Source organism: Pleurodeles waltl, chromosome 7 (genome assembly GCF_031143425.1).
Source record: "Pleurodeles waltl isolate 20211129_DDA chromosome 7, aPleWal1.hap1.20221129, whole genome shotgun sequence".
In the NCBI taxonomy this organism is placed as follows: Eukaryota; Metazoa; Chordata; class Amphibia; order Caudata; family Salamandridae; genus Pleurodeles; species Pleurodeles waltl.
Window position 1 is genome coordinate 1123768723 of NC_090446.1, and position 24962 is coordinate 1123793684.

Here is a 24962-nt window from a genome sequence, read left to right on the forward strand (position 1 = left end):
TGGTAGGCACAGTCCCACAAGCTGAAACAAAAGTACACAGAAGCTTGGGCTCCAACCAGAGGTTGGACCCTTGGAAGAGGGGGGGGAGGTTATCCTTCTTTTGTCCCACCCTACCTAGGGTGGGGAAACAAACAGCATTGGGGGGTGGCTGCGCTGCTCCTGCAGCTCCCCCTGTCCCTGGACATGAATTTGGTGGTGGCCCCATCTTCCTGGGACCACCACAAGCTTGTTTAGGGGACCATCCTCTGGATCCAGCCCTGCAAAGCATGCTGGGGTGGTGGCATATTGAATGAGCGGCTCTCCCGCTCCCCCGGGGAGAGCCGCTTTACTGCCCCAAAGCTGATGCTGGTTCCTGTGGGGTGCCGGTCCCTCCTGGGCACTCTTGCACAAGGTAATGTCTCCCTCGTTGGAGGGTGGCGCAGGGAGCCCATCCCTGACCACCCCCACCAGCTCCCGCACAGCCAGCACCTCCATGTGCTGCAGCGGGAGCCGGCCTTCTGTGTGCTGTCTGCCCGCACCAGCGGGCAGATTCATGGAGGCTCGCGGCCAGAGCGGCCGCTTTGGGGAGTGCAACAGCACTTCCCCCTTTCCTCCATGTAGCTTTGGGGCCCCGGGGTGGGGTCCGGGGCTCCTACCTGTCTTCGCGGGGAGTGCGACGGCGCTCCCCAATGCTATCATCCTCTTGGGGCCCCGGGACCTGGGGATCTTCACGAGGGGTGCGACGGCTCCCCCTGACTTGACTTCTCCTGTGGGCCCCAGGATGGGGCCGGGTCCCCCCTGGCCAACCTTCACGTGGAGCGTGTCGGCGCTCCCCGGCTTTTGATTTGCCGCCGGCTCCTTCACAGCCTGCGGGCATCTGGCAGGGGTGCGCGACGGCACCTCCCCCCCACTCACTCCTCTTCCTCCTAGGGCAGCCCCCGGGCCCTGGCCCACCCCAGGGCACAGTCTCGAGCAGCTGCGGAGCCCCACACACTTCGTAGCTGCTTCTCCAGAGGTCAAAGGTCACCATCCTTTTTCCTTGGATATCTCGGGCCCCCAAGGGCTGATTTTCATCATTCTTGTGTTGTTTGGCTCCTGGTGACAAGCCCTTGCCACCAGCAGCACTCTCCTCATGCCCCCTGGCCTCAAAGGGTCCCAGGTCATAGGGAGCCAGTCCCACTGACTCCCTGCACCAGCCTTTCCTCTGGGTTCCCTCTTTTCCTTCTGGGCAGCGTGTTCTCTTTGCGCTAGCCCAGTCCTTCTCTCAACTAGTCCTCGGGGGTAAGGGGGCCAGGCCCTGGCATTCGCCTCACTGGCCTGGAATCCTTCAGGGGCAGAGTCCCTGCCCCAAGCACAGTCAGGAGGTTCTTCTTTCCAGTGGTCCATGACGCATGTCTGCAGTCCCAGTGTCCAGAAGTGAAGCACAGCCAAGAGAGAGCTCTCCCCTGTGCAGGACCTTTTAAGTGGGGGCGGAAGTGTCCAGCAGGTCTGCACCTCAGGCCTATCCAGATGTGCCACATCACTTCCTTGCCCCCGTCCCAGCATTCTTGCACAGTCTTCTGGGATAGCTCAAAATGACATCCTTCAGGAGTTAGTTGCCACATGTGCTCTGAAAGTCTCATCCCCGCCTCACTGACATTCCTCGCAGGGCCTCCTCCAGCCTGCTCCTGGCACGGAATGACAGCTGGTTGATTGATGCCAGGCCCTGTTCAAGCAACTGTACAGAGCAGTAATTGGCCCTAATCCTGAGCTGAGTCAGAGAAAGGTGACATCCATTGATGACCCATAAGTTGTACAACTATGCTCTTGTAACCTACTGCATCATTCTTTTCTTACAGGTTACAGTGTACTTTGGTGTGACTCTGGTCTCGGTGGACCCCAGAGAACTGGAGTTGCACCCTAGGCCCTCCTTTCCCATTGACAGTTAATGGAGTATCCCCACAATGCAAATACCTTAAGCACATTGGCTTTGGCCTTGAACTGAGTGTCCCCACAGTGAAAAGACAGTATGCACACTGACTCTCCCTCACATGTGTACACCCCTCTTATGAGACCTACTCCAGGTCACCAACCACTCTGCATAGTTCCTCCTGCACCAGGCTTATTTAAGTGCAGTTCTTGGGCTGCGCACACCAGGAATCCTCCTCCCACAGCCCTCACATGGGTGCACATCCATGTGCACACATGATCACATGTAACCCGCCCGGGGCCTCCTGCCCTTGCTGCGCCACAGTAGCCTTTCCTTAGCACGGCGGCACCAGCGATAAACACACGCAGTCCATTTTCCCATGAGTTTACTGTGTGTGAGTCCCCTCGTAGGAGGCTCCCTCACAGTAAAAAATAAAAAAACGGGTGGTCAAAAAGTGAAAAATCAGGGTAGACCTGATGGTCAGAACCGTCCACTAACATTAAATAAAATAAAAGGGAAGCATTGGGAAAGGGCAGGGCAGGCGTTAACCGTCATTAATTGTGTACATGTCATTAAACAATGCCGCAGCACATTCCATGGGTGTTCAGGCTGTACTGTTCTTCCAAACCCTTCCCGGCACTAGCGTGCAGTGCAAGTTTGCCATGGGAATGTAATCTTTTGGGAGAGGCAGTGGAGTCCCGTATTATTACTATTTCTGGGTTTTAGCATGCCTAACAAGATAGTCCGTATTAGTTATGTAACAGGGCAGGAGACCAGTGCACCGCGCCCTCTTCTGAATACAGCTAAATGAAACCACAAATGTGAGCAGGGACAAATCTCGCAATGCAGCTTTTCCAAAGGAAGCGTTAAGTGCAGCGACAGCTGACGGGCCAGATTCAACTATGTAGCGCCTCTTTATTAAGGAAAGGCACTTAGTGGAGCTTCAGCAGGCGGGTACAGTTTGAACTATCTAGCCCCCTCACTAATGAGACAGTAGATACAACTTTGCCGCACCCCCAATCAAGAAAGGGCTCAGCATTGAAATAACTCCAAACATACAACACCTCCTACCTAGAGAAAGTGCTTAGCAGATATGCGAAAATGAAAGATAGCCCGGCACTGAAGCAGACAAGCTTGAGGGCAGCAAGTCAATGCGTTAATATTTTAGCACCAAAATCCCACACTTGAGAAAACAGCCAAGGTCATGAAAATCAGGATAGATAGGAACATTTGAAAGTGTCAGAAAAGTAGCCACAAAAAAGGAGTCCACAGAACAATGTACTCTAAGGTAAAGATCTTAATTGTAGACTCTCTCTGTGAGCGCTGCAGTCACAAGAACTGAGTTTCAGCCCTTCTCAGTAATGGAAGGTGGACGGTCAATCATACCTGGTCAGTTGATATTCAACTCAAAGAATATCAGACCAAATGCATATCTCTGCAGCAGCCATATTAAACTTCCCAACTAACCATTACTATTGGTACCTAGCTTTGACAAATTAAATGAAGATCCCTGTAGCAGCATTTTAACCCACTAAGCTGTCGATCACAATAGGACAGTGCCCTTTGAAAAACTTTAGAAGTTAAGCAGTGTGAGTGAAATTGAAGGCGTGCCTGACTTTTTCTTGACTTTCTCCAGTTCTGCGTGATTATCAAATGATGACTCTAAATGCAAATTTGGAGATTTCCTAATTGATCATTGCCTCAGTAAGGCTTTTGTGGTTGGACAGTGTCAGTCACTTACTTATCAGACTTGAAGAAAACCATTTAAAGTGCTGGTTTTCAGACCTCTATGACTATAAGTGCAATCTAGGCTTTTAAATAAGAGTGTATTCGCCATAAAATGGCAGATGCCGTGTTACTCTAAACTCATGGCACCACCACCCATTTAGAAGTGGTAGAGCCGTTGGGGTTTTCAGAGTGGAACCCCAACTAGTACTGCTAATGTCAGTCTCTGACATGATGGCCTGGGCACCACAGGGTCATCAGCTCATAGTGATGGTCGTCTTCTCGTGTTTTCCCTGCCTGGAGAAAGGTAGGGAGACATGGCAGTCCCCGGTAGGGAAATCACACAATGGGCCCCAGTATGGACATTGTTATTTTGTTCCTTGCAGATTGGTAACATCAGAAATGGTGCTCACTCGACAAAGTTCAGTGCCTTAAGTAGTGGTGTTCCACTGGCACAATCACCCCCACCTTCCTGGCATGGCTTTCGAATAGTGGCAGGAAGTTCTTAGCCAGGCGAATGCATGCCATAGCCTCCACTGATCTGGTGGGCCGGCAGCTACCCGTCAGAGTCTAACTAAGGCCAGAGATATGTTACACAAAGTGAAGTTGACAGTGGAAAAAAGATCATGTAATAAGTCACCTTGAAGGCCAGAAGGAAATTCATATTATGCCCATTCAGGGGGTAGGACTGGCCTGTTGGGCAAACAGGCAGAGCTTGTTCTGACAGGTCAGTGTTTGGGCCGGTGTTTTGGCTGTTTGTGGGCCAGATTTGTGGTCTGCTGGGTAGCTTTGTATTGTTGATTTCTCTGATATTAAAACAAACTTTGCTTGCAGCAGGTTTAAATCCCGTCAGTCTTTCATACCTTGCAGGACACTTACACAAGTTCAAAACAGTCCCTGTGTGAATGCATGGGCCACTTCCTTTAGCGTTCTAATTCAGTAATGGGGGGCACTTTTATTTTGATTCCTTGGTCTGTTTCCTGTCCACTCCAACTCTGCCCCTTCAGATGTGTCCTCACAGCTGTGTATGATAACTAGAGGCTGTGTTGTGCTGTTAAAGATGTATTTTTGTTTTAAAAGACTATAGCAGCCCTTCTGAGAGGTACTGTTAGCTTCACCCACTGCACCTTGGCCAGGAAGGTGGAAGGGGTGGCAAATGGAAGTTCTATCAACGTACAGCCTTTGGCCTCACTATCTGAGAGGGCCGACAAGTAATGTAAATATATATTTCTGGTATGCCTCTAGCTACTAATGCCAGGCTTTTTCTAAGCACTCCCAAATGTTTTCTGATACAAAAACTGTGGTACAGTGATTTTCCCAGAATCAAACAATGTGGTAAACTGGAGAAGTCTGAAGTAAACTAAAACCGTTTTAAGCTCATAACCTTACACACAGGAAACACATCTTTTTACTTACAAATTGTATTCCTTAAAAAGCATTGGCAAAGCCAATAGGTCTCGCCTGTTCAAGAGATATTGACTTTGGCAATGTTTTTTCACCATATTGTACAGCAGCGTGGCTTCTGTTCAGCATGGCTAAAGTTTACTGACCTGTAGTGGTGTGGGGTGCAGTAAATTGGAATGGGGTAGATTGGGGTAGAGTGTAATGGGGTTGATTGTGGGAGAGTGGAATGCAGCAGATAGAATGGATTGGAGTGGGATAGATTGTAGAGGGGTGGAGTGGGGCACATTGAAGTGGGTGAGTTATGTAGATTAGTGTGTAAGATTGGAGTGGGGTGGATTGAATTGGGTTAGAGTGGGGGTAGATTGGAGTGGAGTTGATTGGGGTAGATTAGAGTGTGGTAGATGTAGTGTGGTAGATAGGAGTAGGGGGCTCTGGTAGATTGGGATAGAGGGGAGTGGGATACATTGGGGTAGAGTGGAATGGGGAAGAGTAGGGTTGATTGGGGTAGAGTGGAAAGGAGTGAGGTAGACTGGAACAGAGTCGGGTAGACTGGAGTGGAGTGGGGTAGATTCCGTGGATTATAGTATGGTGGCATTGAGCTGAGTAGGGGTAGTTTGGAGTGTTGTAGATTGGGAGAGTGGGGTGGATTGGAGTGGTGTTTGGTAGCTTGGGTAGGGGTGGGGTAGTTTGGAGTGAAGTAGATTGAGGTAGAGTGGGTAGATTGGGATAGAGTGGTGTAGATTGGAGTGGAGTAGATTGGGGTAAACTGAAGTGGGTTAGATTGGGGTGGGATAGATTGGGATGGAGTGGGGTAGACTGGAGTGGAGTGGGGTAGATTGGAGTGGAGGGGATATATTGGAGTAGACTGCAGTGCTTTGAGATAGATTGAGTTAGGGTGGGTTAGACTGGATTGTGATGGAGTAGATTTGGGTAGATTGCTATGGGGTAATATGATTGGGTAGACTGGAGTAGGGTAATTTGGGGTGGAGTTGGCACGGGTAGTTTGGAGTGGGGTGGAGTGGGTTAGCTTGGACTGGAGTGGGATAGATTTGAGTGCCATGTGGTATTATGGAGTGAAGTGGAGTGGGGTATATTGAGTAGAGTAGAATGGAGTGCAGTAGATTGGGGTAGAGTAGAGTGGGGTAGATTTAAGTGGATTGGAGTAGACTGGGTGGATTGGAGTGGGTAGATTGAAGTGGGGTAGATTAGGGTAGAGGGGTGTGAGGTAGACTGGAGTACAGTGTGGTAGCTTGGGTAGAGTAGAATGGAGTGTGGTAGATTGGGATAGATTGGGATAGAGTGGAGTGGGTAAACTGGGTGGACTGGAATGGGTGGATTAGAGTGGGGTAGATTGGAGTTGGATAGATTGGAGTGAGATAGATTAGAGAAGAGTGGAGTAGATTGGAGTGAAGTGTAATGGGGTAGGTTAAGGTGGAGTGGAGTGGGGTAGATTGGGTGGATTAGAGTAGGGTAGATTGGAATAGAGTGAGGTTGATTGGAGTGGGGTAGTTTACTGTGGAGTGGGGTAGACTGAGGTGGAGTGAGGTGAGGTAGGTTGGAGTGGGTTAGACTGGAATGGGGGGGGTAGATATGAGTGGAGTGTAGTAGTCTGGAGTGGACTGGTAGAGATTTGAATATAGTGGAGTAGAGAAGATTGGAGTGGGTGGATTGTGTTAGATTGGATTGTGGTAGTTTGTGATAGATTCAAGTGGGGTAGATTGTGGTAGATTTGGAGTGGTGTAGTTTGGAATAGATTGAAGTGAGGTGGGCCAGATTGAGGGAGCGGGTCGATTGGTGTGGGGTAGATTGTGATGGGGTGGGGTAGAGTAGGTACACTGGGGTAGAATGGTATTGGTTCAAGTGGATTAGATTGGGATAAATTGGATGGGGTAGATTGGAGTGGAGTAGACTAGAGTAGGCTGCAGTGGAGTGGTGTAGATTGGAGTAGATTGCAGTGGGGTTGGCTGGGTTAGGGTGGGGTAGATTGGGGTAGAGTGGAGTAGATTGGCATGGGGTGTATTCAATTAAGGTAGCTTGGGGTGGAGTGGGTTAGATTAGACTGTAGTAGGGTAGATTTGAGTGGCATGTGGTAGTATGCTGTAAAGTGGAGTGGGGTTGATTAGATAGAGTAGAATGATGTGTGGTAGATTGGGGAAGAGTGGAATGGGGTAGATTGGGTAGATGGGAATGGGGTAAATTTGAGTGGAGTGGGGTAGATTGGGTGGATTGGACTTGGTACACTGGAGTGGAGTAGATTAGAGTGGGGTATACTGGTGGGGAGTGGGGTAGATTGGGTAGAGTAGAATGGAGTGTAATAGATTGGGGTAGAGTGAAGTGTGGTAGATTGGGTGGATTGGAGTGGGTAGATTGGAATATAGTGAAGTGGAGTCGATTGGAGTGGAGTTGGATAGATTGGAGTGGAGTCAAGATTGAAGTGGAGTGAGATAGACTAGGGAAGAGTGGAGTGGGGTGCATTGAAGATAGTGTAGTGAGGTAGGTTAGGGTGGAGTGGGGTAGACTGGAGTAGATTGAAGATGAGTGGGGTAAAGTGGGTTTGGATAGACTGGAGTGGAGTCAAAATTGACGAGGAGTGAGATAGACTGGGGAAGAGTAGAGTGGGGTAGATTGGAGTGAAGTGTAGTAGGGTGGAGTGGGATAGGTTGCGTGCATTTGAGTAGGGTAGTTTGGAGTGGTGTAAATTAGGGTAGGGTAGATTATGGTGGGGTAGGTTGGGGTGGAGTGGGTAGATTGTGGTGGAGTGAGATGTGGTAGATTAGAGTGGGTGGATTTGGTAGATGGGAGTGGGGTGGAGTGGGTTGGACTGGAGTGTAGTGTGGTAGATATGAGTGAAGTGTGATAGATTGGAGTAAGGTAGATTAGAGTGAATTGAAGTGGGGTGACTTGGGTAGAGTGGAGTGTGGTAGAGTGGAGTGGGGCAGAGTGGAGTGGGGCAGATAGGAGCGGAGTGGGGTAGATTGTGGTAGATTGGAATGAAGTAGATTGTGGTAGAGTCAACTGTGGTAGATTGTGGTGGAGTGGGGTAGTGGAGTGAGGAGTTGGAGAGATTGCAGTGGAGTTTGGAGTGTAGTGGGGTAAATTGGAATAGAGTGGGGTACATTGAGGTAGATTGGATAAGGATAAATTGAAGTGGATTGGAGCTGAGTGTGGTGGACTTGGATAGATTGGAGCAGAGTGGGGTGGATTTGAGTGGAGTGGACTAGATTGGGTGGAGTGGGGTGGAGTTGATTGGGTTAGATTTTAATGGATTGGCGTAGATTGTAGTAGGGTGGGGTAGATTGGAGTGGGGTGAATTTGGGCAGAGTGGGGTAAATTGTAGTGGAGTGAGATAGATTGGATCACAGTGAAGTAGATTAGAATGGAGAAGAGGTAGACTGAAGTGGGGTAGAATGGTGTGGGTAAACTGTGGTGGGGTAGATTGCAGTGGAGTGGGCTAGATTAGAGTGGTGTGGAGTATGTTGGGGTAGATTGTACTGAAGTGGGGTGAAGTAGATTGGGGTACATTGGTGTGAGTGGTGTGGTGTGGAGTGGAGTGGAGGGTTGTAAATTGGAGTGGTGTGTTGTGCCATGGAATGAGTGGCATAGATTGGAGTGGGGTGTAGTCAAGTGGCGTGTCACAGTGTGCCTTATGGTGGAGGGGCAGAGAGTAGAGTGGCTTAGAATGGAGTGGCGTGGCATACAGTGGAAGGGCACAGAGTGGAGAGGCGTAGTGTGGTGTATGCATGGTGTGGTAGCTCACTGCCAATACAGACAAGTTTTCAATTGAAATGACCATTACATTTGCACCGAAATACAGTTTCACTGCATACAATGATAATGTGTGCAAATGTCATCACCTAGTGCATTGATGTGTTTTGATCGTATTCAGATATTTGTTTCCACCATGCTTCAAAAAGAAAAAATTGAACTTGTTGTACTAATTTTGATATATTCTGAAACATCAGCACAGTTCAATTTTATGTTGTGTCCTAATAAAAAAAAATCATCTTACATGGGTTCTCAAGAGGATTGTCATGTAAATTCTCTCCCTTTGTCAGTCAGGAAAACATGAACACCAAGCTCCTGTAAGAGAGAGCCTGACATTTGACCTCTGTGCTTAAATAAACAGCAAATGTGACAAGATAAGAACACGATTTAAATGCCTGTTTATAGAAAGCAAGTTCATGGAAGGGTACACTAAACAAGGTTTGGGCAATGGGAGGGCGGACTCAAGCTGGACAGCCTAAAGCAAATAAAGGCAGCAAATAGGAAGCCATAAAATGTGAGTAAAAAATACAAGAATGATAAGCAACAAGTAAAATGCATTCCTATGTTAGCTTTCTGAATGTCCCCATAATGTCTTTAGCAAATCAGACAACTGTGATTTCTGGAACTCTTTGACCTAAAAAGGCAGAGCATTTGATTGTGTGTGCCATGTCAATTTCTATGCCCGTCCTCTCTGTACTATCCCAGATTATATGTGTGGTGTGAACTGGGTGTTTCTTGTGCTTCTAAAACTCTCTTCTGAAATAGAGATACAAAAGGACAAGGGTTAAATTATTGTAGCGGTGAGAACCCACTCCTTTCAGAAAAAGGAGGGGGGGCAGCACCAACACACGGACATTCCTTGTGTGGATACATTAGAATGCTCATCAGGTTTTGCTTTTTGTTTTCCGTATTTACTGCAGAATAATTGAAGCCCATTTAATTGTTCTGTTTCAATTGAAGGTGAGGGGGAAAACATTAAGGAGGGCGTTGATGTTACCCACCCACCCTATAAGTGGATCGCAGCTGGTGGTGGGAGAATCACATGACGCGGACAACAAAGAGCCCCGCCCGGGTGCCATGCTGAAGAGTGGTCCCTAAATAAACAAGCATTTGCAATGCAACAGGTCTTGCGTTTGTTTGAGCTAGAGCATTTAGCATTGTAAACTCTTAATCGGACTTTTCTTGCCACATAAATTGAAAATGAAAATATAACAGTTTCACATAAATAACTGGACTTTCTTGCCATATTAACTGAAAAGTCAAAGTTTCACATAAGGGAGCTGACGGCCGCCATCAGTGCAAAGCAGACACACAAAGGGCAATAAAAGTTCATTTGTAGTGAAACCTATCGGCAAAAAGTGCAATTATCCATGTAACCGGCAAAAGTGCAACTACCTACATAACTGGCAAAAGTGCAATTAACTATGTAACAGGGTCGATGTCATGCAAAGCGCTTGACTTCTGCCCAGCGAGATAGCACTGGGAAAAAGGAGAAAAAGTAGTCCAGAAACCAGACGGAAAACGTGGAGCTTTGCATGTTTTCAGTACTTCGTCGCTGCGCTCGAGCAGGGCTAAACACCGGAAAAGGCATGACTTATGCATGCCTTCCACTAATGAAAGCAAGCTGATTTTAAAAGGCAAGCTCACGAACCAATGAAAGAAACTGACGTGACAAAAAGATTAGCAAACAATACACTGGGAATATAAATACAGGGAGTGCAGAATTATTAGGCAAGTTGTATTTTTGAGGATTAATTTTATTATTGAACAACAACCATGTTCTCAATGAACCCAAAAAACTCATTAATATCAAAACTGAATATTTTTGGAAGTAGTTTTTAGTTTGTTTTTAGTTTTAGCTATGTTAGGGGGATATCTGTGTGTGCAGGTGACTATCACTGTGCATAATTATTAGGCAACTTAACAAAAAAAAATATATACCCATTTCAATTATTTATCATTACCAGTGAAACCAATATAACATCTCAACATTCACAAATATACATTTCTGACATTCAAAAACAAAACAAAAACAAATCAGTGACCAATATAGCCACCTTTCTTTGCAAGGACACTCAAAAGCCTGCCATCCATGGATTCTGTCAGTGTTTTGATCTGTTCACCATCAACATTGCGTGCAGCAGCAACCACAGCCTCCCAGACACTGTTCAGAGAGGTGTACTGTTTTCCCTCCTTGTAAATCTCACATTTGATGATGGACCACAGGTTCTCAATGGGGTTCAGATCAGGTGAACAAGGAGGCCATGTCATTAGATTTCCTTCTTTTATACCCTTTCTTGCCAGCCACGCTGTGGAGTACTTGGACGCGTGTGATGGAGCATTGTCCTGCATGAAAATCATGTTTTTCTTGAAGGATGCAGACTTCTTCCTGTACCACTGCTTGAAGAAGGTGTCTTCCAGGAACTGGCAGTAGGACTGGGAGTTGAGCTTGACTCCATCCTCAACCCGAAAAGGCCCCACAAGCTCATCTTTGATGATACCAGCCCAAACCAGTACTCCACCTCAACCTTGCTGGCGTCTGAGTCGGACTGGAGCTCTCTGCCCTTTACCAATCCAGCCACGGGCCCATCCATCTGGCCCATCAAGACTCACTCTCATTTCATCAGTCCATAAAACCTTAGAAAAATCAGTCTTGAGATATTTCTTGGCCCAGTCTTGACGTTTCAGCTTGTGTGTCTTGTTCAGTGGTGGTCGTCTTTCAGCCTTTCTTACCTTGGCCATGTCTCTGAGTATTGCACACCTTGTGCTTTTGGGCACTCCAGTGATGTTGCAGCTCTGAAATATGGCCAAACTGGTGGCAAGTGGCATCGTGGCAGCTGCACGCTTGACTTTTCTCAGTTCATGGGCAGTTATTTTGCGCCTTGGTTTTTCCACACGCTTCTTGCGACCCTGTTGACTATTTTGAATGAAACGCTTGATTGTTCGATGTTCACGCTTCAGAAGCTTTGCAATTTTAAGAGTGCTGCATCCCTCTGCAAGATATCTCACTATTTTTGACTTTTCTGAGCCTGTCAAGTCCTTCTTTTGACCCATTTTGCCAAAGGAAAGGAAGTTGCCTAATAATTATGCACACCTGATATAGGGTGTTGATGTCATTAGACCACACCCCTCCTCATTACAGAGATGCACATCACCTAATATGCTTAATTGGTAGTAGGCTTTCGAGCCTATACAGCTTGGAGTAAGAAAACATGCATAAAGAGGATGATGTGGTCAAAATACTCATTTGCCTAATAATTCTGCACTCCCTGTATAGCCAGAAAACATAGAGATAATATCATTAAAACACTTTTCTATTTAATTAGAACAATAAGGTTTAAAGGAGGGGTAGTACCCTTAGAAGGGCGCACATGTTTAGGTACAAAACCTATTACAGGCAAAGAAAGAATGACAAAAACTACGAACAATTATAGTCACAGTTTTCCTTAGCACATTACTGCCCTAAATTATCAACCACATATATACACTAGGGTCAGAGTGCCTTTCCTTGTTTACTTTACTCTGATTTATTTAAGTGTTCTGGCACTGGTTTCATGGCCACTCTCACAATTTGCGTGTCATTACTAGACCTTGGCTCTTTTACTGGTATTGTCGCTCATGCTGCACATTTTACTTATTGCACCTGTTTTAATGATATTGGGCCAGATGTAGCAACTTCCCAAATTGCGACTTGCAATTTGCGAGTCACGGCGACTCGCAAATTGCAAGTCGCAATTTGGGATGCAGAAAGGTGTCTCAGACACCTTCTGCGAGTCGCTATGGGGTCGCAAAGACCCACCTCATTAATATTAATGAGGTGGGTCGCAATAGCGATTCAGGGCACTCACGGACATGGAGGCCTGCTGGGAACAGCAGACCTCCATGTCCATGACTGCTTTTAAATAAAGCAGTTTTTTTTTCCAAAGTGCAACCCGTTTTCCTTAAAGGAAACCTTTTGTTTCGGTATTTTTCAGGGCAGGTAGTGGTCCATTGGACCACTGCCTGCTCTGAAAAATTATTTTTGGGTCCAGTCAGATGGGGACCCCTTCCCGTTTGCGAGTGAGTTACCATCCACTTCAAGTGGATGGTAACTGCGAGTCCATTTGCTCTGTGACTCGCAAATAGGAAGGGAACACCCCTTCCTATTTGCGACTCGGAAATGCATTTTGCGAGTCGGTTCCGACTCGCAAAATGCATTAATACATACCAGATGGGGTTTAGCGACTTGCAAACGGCGTTTTTCGCCGTTTGCGAGTCGCTAAACCTTTCCTACATCTGGCCCATTATCTCTATTTTCGTGAGCTGTATTTATATTCGCAGTGTATTGTTTACTAATTTTTTTTGTTTACGGACCCCTGTTCCTTGTAACATATTAGTACTCAAGGTATCTAATTCATTTTGGGTTACTCTTGTTCCTTAGAGCACGCTGAAAAGTGGGTTACTCAGTCCTGGGTAGCCGCCACTCTTTCCTGAGCATTCTGCTGTTAAAGTTCTGCTGCTTTCACGCTCGGGCCTGGTGAGCGTTTAGGCTGCATGGCAGGTAAACCTTAGCCACAGATGGTCGCAGCCGGGCGAGCCTGGTTGCAAGACCTATTCTAGGTTGCCACTGTGCACCAGCAGTGACCCACGTACCACTCCCAACAGTGGAAAAAAATAAGACAAACCTTGAGTGAAGAGCAGAACGTGACATCACGATCGCCGCATGACGCACAAAGCAAGCACGTCTGATACGTAATCAAGTCTGTGCCTGGGCTGGCATATGGGAGAATACAGAAAGCTAGCTTTGTACCCGTATATTCCAAACAATTTCATTCACATCTTTAAACACTGTACATCCGCAGTTTAACATGCCTTAAAGCTTCTGGTCAATATTTTTGTTAGATCATAATCTGCTCTTTATCATCAGCGAGAGAGAGAGAGAAAAAAAAAGTCCCTCAATTACAATGGTTACGATATTGCATTCTTTCCAGATTTTACAATAGCAGTGCAGGCCGCTAGGGGCGAATGTCTCCAGGTAAAGAGGAAACTGGAAGCAGCACAGGTGCCCTATGCCAGGCTCTGCCCCGACCGTCTCCAGGTGAACTATGAGGGGGCGCGTGAAATATTCACTGTGCGGAAAGCTGCCATGGAATTTGTCAAATCGATACCTCAGCCACGACAGAGCCCACCTAGATCTGAATCGGCCACTGAAGACACTTGAGGGGGACCCCTCATGATCTATGAACTGGTAGAGCTACAGTGTTCATTGATAAGTACTGACGCAGTGACTCCCAAACAAATATGATTTACTCTATCTCCATCTCATTGTGTTCCCATCCACCCCCGTTCACTTGAAGGGTGTTCCGGCCTGCAGCTACCCCCCGAGGGTGCACCCCACATGACCATAAGTAATGTTCGTATGACTATTACTGTCCCTGTTCATTTTGGTTTGTTTACCAGTTGATACTTTTAATTGGTTATGGGTTTGACTTTAGCACAATTGGGAGGCTAAAGTGGGAGGGGAAAGGGATGTGAATTCACTGTTTGCAACTCCATCGTGTCACCACAAAGTCGCTATACGAGGCGCTCCGCCACAACGCACTGCCTATCATATACCTACCGCGCTTCAAGTGCAGCTGTTACCATGGCCCACGGCTTAGGACACATTTATTTTTTCACCTGGAACGTCCGCAGTCTTAACAGCCCTAAGAAAGTTAGGGAAGTGTTTGCATACTTAGACCGTCACCACATGCACGTTGCACTACTTCAACTTCAAGAAACCCACCTCACGCCACACACAGCAAGGTCATTAGGATCGAAATTGGCAGGAATATGCGTAGCATCCGCCTACTCATCTTATTCCAGGGGCTTGCTCCTTCTGATTCAATGGAGTACCTCATTCACCATTACACTCTTCGAAACAGACGAACAGGGATGATGGGCCATTGTTCAGGGGAGTCTCTATGGCACTACTATTACCCTCATTAACCTTTATGGCCCAAATGTGGACGACCACGATTTTTTCTTACAGATATGGGGCCGCCTACATGCACTAAACGCCAGTACTGTCGTATGGGGGGGGGGGGGAGGAGGAGAGGCCTAAATGTACATTCAGATCCGCCATTAAATAGATCCATCGGTCTGAGTGGGAAGGGGAAGCAATCCGCCAAAATTCTATGGGAGGGTGTGGCAAAATATGGGCTCATAGATGTGTGGAGGGAACGACATATATGGGTCAGGGATGGCACCTTCACATCTTCTGTCCATAACACATAGTCCCGGCTCGATTATTGGCTGGTAACAGAGACAGTTAACACACGGACAACCGATGTTAAGCACATGCCAAAAATGTTATCAGACTATTTCCCTGTGCTCTGAAAGGTGATCATTCCCACCCACATGCCTAGGCAGGTTCAGTAGAGGCTCCCAGCCCCAGTTTTGCTTGATGCAGAATTCTGCGATGGAATACACACAGCGATCACACAATACTTCACCGAAAATAAGGACACAATGGAAGAGGTGAGCACGTTCTGGGAGGCCTTTAAGCACCACCATCAGGGGCACCTGTATCGAATTGCAGGCAGGAGTGTTGAAATTCCTCCGCGATCACCTTCAATTTCTTACAATCTTACAAAAGCTGGAACGGAAATACGAAGTCAACCCCAAACTCACAACCCTAGCTGACATTAGAACTCATATTACTGAATACAATGAACTGGCGGACCTAGAGGCGAGCCACATATCTAGACTTTGGGTTGCGAGAGCGGTCGACCTGGCTGTAACCTGGTCACCAAAATTAAAGAGCCCTGGCACCCACACATATCGTGAGCATACAATCCCAGGCTGGAGAGGTTCATCATGACGCAACAACAATATTGGCCCAGTTTATGGACTTATACACACAGCTCTACGGAGCCAGTGCCTGTCACAGAACTAGAAACAGCACCCTACTTAGATGATGTGGCACAGGCCTGGCTCTCACTAGGGCAATGAGAATTCCTAGTACAGCGCATCACGAAGGAGGAGGTATGCAACGCTAATCACTCCCTCCCAAATGGACCTTTGGAGTGACTGGCTACCCAGTGAATTTTACAAAACATATGCTGACCTGCTGGTGTCCCATCTAAAAGAAATGTACATAGAGGCTTATAATAAGCAAATATTGCGCCGTCCTTCCGCAAAGCCTTAATAATGCTTCTCAAACCTGATAAGCCACACAATAGATTCAATTTGAATTGCCCATTATCATTAATCACCAAGGATGTCAAAATCCTTGCAAAAATCCTGGCAGCTCGACTCAAACCACTACTCCCCACATTGGTCCTGCCGCACCAGTCTAGGTCTATCCCCTCACGCTCCACCACGCAGAATCTACAAACACTTTTTGCTGTGCTACATTATCTTGATTCCTCACTTCCAGCAGCAGCAGTTCTCTTCGATGCCACAAAGGCATTCAATTCTAAACAGTGGCCATATATATTCGCGGTGCTTCACTGCATGGGCATGCCGCAGGCGTTTCTACAGTGGATTTGCCTGCTGTACATGGACCCTGCGGTGAGAATCCACGTCAATGGCATTATATCAAGAAACCCTTCGAATATAATGGAGACATGGGAAGGATGTCCACTGTCACCAATTTTATTTGCCTTGGTGCTTAAACCTTTAGCCTGTGTGATAAGGCAACAGCACGCTAATGCTGCCCTGCAGTTTCACCAGCACCCACTGGCACTATCCCTATACATGGATGATATGGTGCTGTATGTAGATAATCCAGCAGTGAATTTAGCATGGTAATCCGTGAATACATGTAGTTTGAGTGATACTCTGAACTGAAAATTAATTGGACTAAGTAGACCATCTTCCCCATTCTGCATGCTTTGGACTTTCCACTGGAAAGGTGCACGGACCCCATATAACACTTGGGTATATGGGTGCACAGAGATCCAGAAACAGTTATTAAGAGGAATTATAGCACTGCTGTTTCACGTCTTGAGTACCAGATATCCAGCTGGACGAGACTTCCTGTATCGTTCGCTGATAGGATAGCACTTAGAAAGATGGTCGTACTTCCCAAATTTGTATACCTGGTAGGGTACAATGTTCTAATAGCTTTATAGCCTGCCGTAGATGAGCTATACCAGCGAATAAAGGCCCCGCTCCCTCGTTTATACACCTTCCGCCCTGGCCTTTAAAGTTGGAGTGGGCCTTTATTGGGTTGTATTGGCCAATATGCCGGGCTGTAAAGCTATAGTCAGCTGCTGACCAACTATTCCTTACCAGACTAGATTTTCAGACTGTGGAACACGCTTCTGCAGTTAGTGGTCTTAGGGGTAAAGGGTAACTCCCTGAAGTGACTTCCCTGTTTAGGTCAGTGAGGGACTAGAAGTGTGTGGGGCTAAACCCATTCTTCACAATGGCATGTCAGATCAGTCCCAGCAAGAACATTAAAGAGCCACCACCTTCTGAACCTATAAGAAGCAATCATTTGTCCACTCAGGAAGGGTCTAGGTAAGTGAATCAACCTTTCTAACAATATACATATTGGGCCTACACCTGTTTATAGACCAATAGGTTCTCTGTTGCACCTGAATGTACCAGTGAGAATTTATCTGGCTGCCTGTAAACCTGTGTGTTACTCCTCTGTCACTTCCACATGTACCCAAAGGGCATGTATCTGGCTGCCTTTTACCAGTTCACACCATGTGCTGCTCTTCTATTGCCCCTGGGGGTCTGTATTTTGTATTTATCTTGACTGCCTGTGACACGTTTATGCAACAAGTGACTCTTGTGTCACTCCATTGTGGACTCTAGCAAGCAAAGTCTGAAATCTGCCTACCCCTGCCAACTCTTGATGAACCAAGAGTGAATATCTTTTACAAGCTGGACATGAAGCTATAAGATCAACTGCTGTTTTGCCCTGGCTCCTGCCTTTTTACCTCTTACACCTTCACTGTCTCTTTACTTCGTCCATCATGTTCTTCTTATTGCCAGTACCAGATTTCACTTCAGCACCCTAGAGTCTCTACCTCAAGTTAAGCCACAGATCATCTACCATTGTGTCTGACTCACTTGACTGATCCTTATGGTGCCTCCTGGTGGCTTAGGACTAGGAATTTGTTGGTTCTTAGATCCTCGTGCTGTTACCTGGTGGCTAGGCACTGCCCCAGGGGTTACAGTTCTGCCACTCCTAGGTGGACCCCATATTGTACTTCCTGGTGGCTTAGCACTATTACTATGGACTGTGATGCTGATGAGTTTGTGATGACTGCATATAGTATTCCACTTGCACCAATGTTGTCAGACTTTTGGTATTTGGATGTATGACTTCATGTGACCACAACAAGAACGCATCTGCATTTATCGGAATGGCTTCTTACATGACAGACTGCATAACCTTGTGAGAAGAAATGGTGTGGCAGATTATATGGCAAGCTAATTAAAAACTTGTGACAACTGTGTCATAAACAGCAAGATAAGAAAGCATATTTGCTATTGTGTTGCATCGTCTTTGCGCCACACAGCGGGGGTGCAAGGGCGACGCAACAACAAGGTCAGATTGATGAAGCCACGCAAGACCAACTTGCGTGGCCCTCCATGGCTTGATAAATCTGGAGTAACGCAAGGCAGCACAAATTGCTGCCTTGTGTTACTCTGCCCCAGGGAGGTGTTCCGCAATTTTCTCATAAGCCCATGCACGGTTCTCTATTATTGAAAAATAGTGCTACTGTGACCTGGTCTGAAGTTACTACCATAACACAAAAGATCCCGTTCAGATATCTGTGTAAAACCTATGGCTGTTTAGTCAATATATTTAAAACATTGTGCTGCAAGATGAACTATTTGGATCTAACTTTTGCAAATTGTTCATGGGTGGAGATTCTTTCTTGGATAGCTCGAGGCTTGCTCGGCACAGTGTGGGGCGTGAGCCTGAGGCTTGCTCGGCATAGTGTGGCGCTGGGTATGCCTATTTTTGTTTTGCTGCCTCTGGTTCCCAGTCCCTCCATGCCTGATGTATGAATGTTGCTATGATGAAACAGGGCAGCACCTGGAAGTACACTTCAAATTACAAGCCTTACTTATAAAATGGTTTGCACAATTCCAGGCACACAAAATGTGTCCCTTGCCCAGATTTGGTAATAAAGATGTCATAGGTGGTCTCTCAGTTGTGTGATGTTTCATACTTCTATGTTTCATGCATATGTACAGGAACCTTTGTGGTGGGTTATGTCACAGCCTTTTCATTATGTCACAGGTCCTGTCTGCAGTATACTAGTGGAGCGATATGGCTGTCGGGTGACTGTCTTCATAGGAGGTATCCTGGCCGGAGTGGGCATGGTGGCCAGCTCCTTTGCCCAGACCATCATCCAGCTTTATGTGACTGCAGGTTTCATTGCAGGTAAGTTACTGCAGACATACCCTGCCCACAGCAGCTTCAATGCACACCCAAATAACCCCCCTGTAAGCAAATCACAGCTGCAACTCTTCCAGTTCTATGCATCTCTAGGTTTGTCATAACAGAGACGCCCTACATCCATTTCTACTCCTCTGTACATGTAGGGCCACTTTCCTTTTCAGGTATGTTTGATTGTGCATGTAAGAGCTTGAGAACAGCAGAAGTGGTCTTATCTCATCGATGGGTAATCATTGCGGTTTGGGAACAGAAAGTAAACTACTCATGGTTACCTTCACAAGCAGTTTATTTCCTGTTCACATACCACATCTATGACATTACAGAGATGCTGTCAACACTTTGATCACCCTTTTGGGCATCCATCTAAATACAGACTGTCCAACTGCTGCCCTACAGGACCATGACTCTATGCCCCACCTTGAAAAATCCCCCATGCTTTACAGACCCTTAGGATAAATTAGATGTAGGCTGATCTATTGATGTAAATAGAAAACAATGTAAAGATTTTTATGTGAATAAAGAATGAGCAATACGGGAACCTCACACTATTCCCAAAAATAAATTACATTTGTGGGTAAATCTACATGTTTAGTTTACTCCCAGAGCCTCATTACGAGTCTGGCGGTCTTAAGACCACCAGACTCACAGTGGCGGTCGGACTGCCACACTCCTGGCAGCCAGACCGCCAGATTACAACTCTGGCGGTCAGACCCCCAGGGGACCACCGCCACTGCCAGAAACATGGTTAGCTGGCAGAAGGCCAGTGCTGGGGGCCACAGGGGGGCCCCTGCCCCGCCTATGCCCATGGCCCCCCTGCCAGCTCCCTCGGAATGCAGACAGTGCACATTCCGAGGGTGCCGATGTGCCACACCACTGACCTTGACTGCCTTAAAGGAGTTAAGGCCAATGCCATTGCACTGTTTCCGCCGGTCTGACCGGCGGAAACATTGTAATATGATATTTCTGCCGGTCATCCTGGTGGAAACATCTTAATACAACTGGGTGGGGGGACGGCCGGTATGACAGCCACCTCCTCCCTGCGGCTTTGTCAGTCGGATAATTCTGACCACCAAAGTCGTAATGAAGCCCTCAGACTTCTTTTAGTAACTTTACTACTTTTGACTATTCACAAAATCTGAGTGTAATATTACTCAAATTACAGACTTAAACCTATCCGCCCCCGGAAACAGAGGTGCAGCCACATTTACGAGTGTAAGGTACTACTAAAAAATATCAGCAGTAAGTCCAGCATCACACAAGGCTAACCACTGATTCTGCAATACCTCCAATAGAGAATAATGGAGGTAGGGACTTATAATAAAACCTCATAAGAAATATGTTTACATTTAATTATTTAAAATAGTTAAACATATAAAACAATATATTTTAATATTAAAAATAGTTTATACAAATAGCACACATTGTTAATTTCATTATAACATATTTTGGGACTTCTTTTACATTCAAACAATAATGTAATGATACATTTTATTAAATTATAAACTATGTTTAATAAATTATATACAGCACATAATACATGTGAATGCATAATACAATTATTTTTTTCACTTTGTGTGAATTTCTCTTTTTTATTTTAAACATCTAAAAAAAAAAATTTATTTAATTAATTATTTTTACACTAACTACACATTTAATTCACAAATATGTTAATAGTACTGTGGCATTTTTTTCAATTTTGTTTTACATTCCAAATAAATATAGAAAACTAATTCATAGTTGTTTTTAACATTTTTAATATTTTTTTGTGTAGTTTAATATACTGCAGCCCAAATGCAGAGTCTCCCTGTGGCAAGGGTTAGGGAACATTTTAAAAGTTTATTGAACATAAAAAAATATATATATACTTACATAATATATATATATATATATATATATATTATTTAAGTATTAATGTAAATTAATTTTATATATTTATTTTAAATAAAGAACTAATTTTATAGAAACAACAGCACTATTAGCTTCACTATTAGTTTAATTTTAAATTAAATCATTAATTATGGTAGGTAGTATTTATTAAATTATACTTATTTTTCTGAAGTTAAAATCCCATAAAGTAAAAACAATGCATTCATAATTATTAAAAGTGATATGTAACATTTATTAAAAGTAATTTAATAACATTTTCATTAAATGTATTGTTACTTTAATTTTTAAAATGCAGAATACGTTATTAAAATGGTATCATTAAATTTAGAAATGTTTAGTATTTTTATAAACCATTTCTAGCAGTAAATCAGGTTTATTTACATTTTTTATTATTTATAATGATGTAATTTAATTTACCATTATTTCCAATGGGGTTTTATTCTAACTCCATTATTTTCTGTGATGGGGTGCAATATGGGTGACTTGTCAAGCTTTACAAATCCTGGATTATTTGGGTCTGTTGTTTTACTGTAGTAACTATAGAAGTGCAGTGTGTGAATAGTAGGGCCTTACTATTTTGTGATTGGGTTGAAATCCCTCTGTAAACCCCTGCCAGGCCTTTCTTAAGCCCCTCCTTTATCCTCTCCTAACCCCTCTCCTTTATTCATAAGTATTCTGCCACTCCCCTCTGTCCTTCCCACGTTTACCATTAAAACATATACCTATGTGTACAGAGACTCTGCAGTTGGTGCAGAGATCTCCTCACATAAACAAATAGGAGAGGTGGAGACAAAAACACCGTAACTAGGTTTGTGAATAACATTTTGTAGTACATTTTGCAGTATTACAGCATGTACTAAAATGCAGTTTGTGAATAGGCTCCTGTGTTTGTAAATTACAACAAATGTAATATATGTTATTATCACCCATAATCTTAGGTACCCTACCTGCTTGCTCTGTTTGATTAACTTAACTTGACAGGATAGAGGTCCTTACCCGCGTTCACATAAGTATGATGCATACCGGACATTCTTATTACTGATAATTGGCTATTCTACTGTAGTATCATATGGATCTAGGGCCCTAATGGTACATTACTACCTCCATATTACTAACTTAGCATCAAGCAAGCCATGCGTTTGGAGATCTGGGTGAAATCTAACAATATATCCCCTTCAGAAAGGTAGGATGCTGACAGATTTGATTAGTTAATGGGCTCTTGTAAGACTGAGGACAATGTCTGCAGTCTATCAGGCTGACCACATGTGCATGACAATATATGAGAGCAACCTTCTAGTTATTCTTGAGTTCTGAAGACAGTGGCTTCTGACCTGCTATGCCTGCTATGCCTGGAACTGATGACAAGGAGCTGTCATCTGTAGAAGAGCAGAATGAGCCTAGTAGACTTGGGCTGCTGGCCTGCAATGAAGGACTACATCCAAGTGAACCTAAGGACTTCAGGCCAGCCACTAGGCCTCGTCATTCACTAGCAGTCAGATTCCCTGAGGTGTTCTGTGCCGAGCTGTTCATCTTCGCCAGACACAATTGCTTGGAAGCTGGAGAGGGGTTGTGGGACCCTTGCCTACAGTTGCTTGTTGGGAAATATGTGGGTGACATGTGTGAAACGACTAATGGCTGTCAATTCCATGAGTGAGTTACTGAGCGCAGATAGCTGTACATATCCACAAAAGGTATTCTCTGCTACAAATGGGCTATAGCCATTGCCGCACACATCTGTGTTTTCCTAGTAGGAATCTTTGGCTTAGTCTGATACATGGTTGCACCCTTGGGACATTAGGTGGGTACCATCCTCTCAACTGCTCATATACAGAATTGTGCCTCACTGTTATCCCTCAAAACTCCCAATTCTACTTCCTCAAAATAACTACTACTGTACTATGCTCCCTTTAGCTCTCTGGTTTCCTCTAGGCTACAGTACCCACCTCAATACCTCAGACCCCACATTACACAAATATGCACAGCTTTAGCGCCTCAAAACTACCTCAGTACCAATTCCTACCACACATTAGGTCAGGAACCCCCTGTCCTCGTGCCAGACTGATATACATATGGGTGGGTCCAAACTGAAGTGACATGGTGGGCAAAAAACAATAAACTGGGATGTGGTGCGAGCGATTGCCAGTGGCTGAGATTAAGTATTCCACTTATTGCCTTATTGTTTTTGTGCTCACGCCTTACATTACCTTGATGTCTCCATCATCCTATTCTTCCTTTTAAATTCCTCTTGCATATCTTTCTATATATTACAACCACATTTTCCTTCTTTTACACATGAAAGCCATTGGTAATATTTTGTGTTCTGTGCTTCTTTCTCCCACCAGGGCTGGGGCTTTGCTTCTCATTTCAAGCGGGCATCACGGTGCTGGGCTATTACTTTGTACGACGTCGAACCCTTGCCAATTCCTTGGCCTCTACAGGTGCCTCCATTGGATTGGCAGTGTGGCCACTGATCTCCCAGTACCTGCTGGATCTTATGGGCTGGCGTGGGACCTTTCTTATCTTTGGGGGAGTGTTCCTCAACTGCTGCGTCTGTGGGGCTGTTATGAGACCCATCAGCTCCCAGTCTTCTCCACCAAAGGCCAGCGCACATCTCATTTCGGAGTCCAGCCAGAATGGAAATCTCAGCCCGCCACATCCCTCTACCTCCTGCTTTCGGACCAGCATGTCCTCCTGCAGTCGGACACTACATAAATACATGGCTTTTGATCTCCTCTGTCACAACAAGCGATATCAGATTTATACCTTAGGCATTACCTGGATGGTACTTGGCTTTGTGCTTCCACTCTTCTACCTGGTGCCATATGCAACTGCTCATGGGATTGAAGAGAGCAAGGCAGCCATGCTGCTGTCCATCATTGGCCTCATCAATATCTTTGTGCGCCCAGTGGCTGGGGTGATCTCGCAGATGGCCTTCTTTAAGAGACGGCTCTTCTATGTCTTCTGCACAGCTGTGATGGTCAATGGAGCCAGCAATCTGATAGCTGGGATGTGGGACAGCTACACTGCTCTGGTCCTCTACTGTGTAGTCTACAGTGTCTCCATGAGCTTCATCGGCTCATTGATCTTCCAGGTTCTCATGGACATTGTGGGCATGGATCGCTTTCCAAGTGCCTTTGGACTTTTCACAATCCTGGAAAGCATCACTATCCTCATTGGACCTCCACTGGCAGGTGAGTTCAGATGAAAAGTGTGGGCATGCTGTAATTTCCTAGGATATGCTACTGTAAATCAAGAGGGGGGCAGGTTGGTTAGAAACTAGAAGCAACCCAACAGGCCTCCTTCCTCTGAAGGACTAGTCGGCTTGGAAGCCAGTAAATCATATATTGGGCATCGGACTGATACTGTGCCAGCCCAAAAGACATTAGAGGCACTGCCCCATAGGAACATTTCCAGATTTCTCAAAATGCCATTTTTACTCTCTTTAAAATGTTGGGCTCTTAGTTAGAGGGACTTGCAGTATTTCTAGTCCTTCTTCAGTGTTTCAGGTGAAGTTGTAAAAGTTACTTAAAGATGTTATTCTTCCATCCTTAGTCTCATACCATCTTTCTATTTCTATAGGAAATATTTCCCTGCGGGGAGGGTACTGAACATTTGCACTGAAAAAGCAGGGAATATTTAGTGTATATATGGCCTGTCAACTTCCCAGGGCCACCCATTGCTGCCTGTTTATTTTCCTTTGTCTGTAAAAGCTAGACATATATGAAGAATTACAAGTATTGAGTGGGCAATGTAGAACCACAGAGGCTGTTGAAAAAGCAGGGAATATGTAGTGTATATGTGACCTGTCCACTTCTGAGGGCCGCCCTTAGCTGCCTGTTCACTTTCCTCTGTCTGTATAAGTGAGATATAAAGGAAGACTTACAAGTAGTGAGTGGTTAATAT

The 24962-nt window shown here is 45.4% G+C and overlaps 1 protein-coding gene across 5 annotated transcripts in view; it reads left to right on the top strand.

Annotated features, from left to right (window-relative positions):
* LOC138245989 (monocarboxylate transporter 6-like) overlaps positions 1 to 24962 on the top strand; it is a 505423-nt gene that overhangs the window by 455728 nt on the left and 24733 nt on the right. For all 5 annotated transcript variants that reach the window (XM_069200115.1, XM_069200114.1, XM_069200112.1 and 2 more), the window contains 2 exons: positions 19014 to 19157; positions 23402 to 24250. In XM_069200115.1, coding sequence (XP_069056216.1) covers positions 19014 to 19157; positions 23402 to 24250 — 993 coding nt within the window. The remainder of the gene's footprint in view (positions 1 to 19013; positions 19158 to 23401; positions 24251 to 24962) is intronic.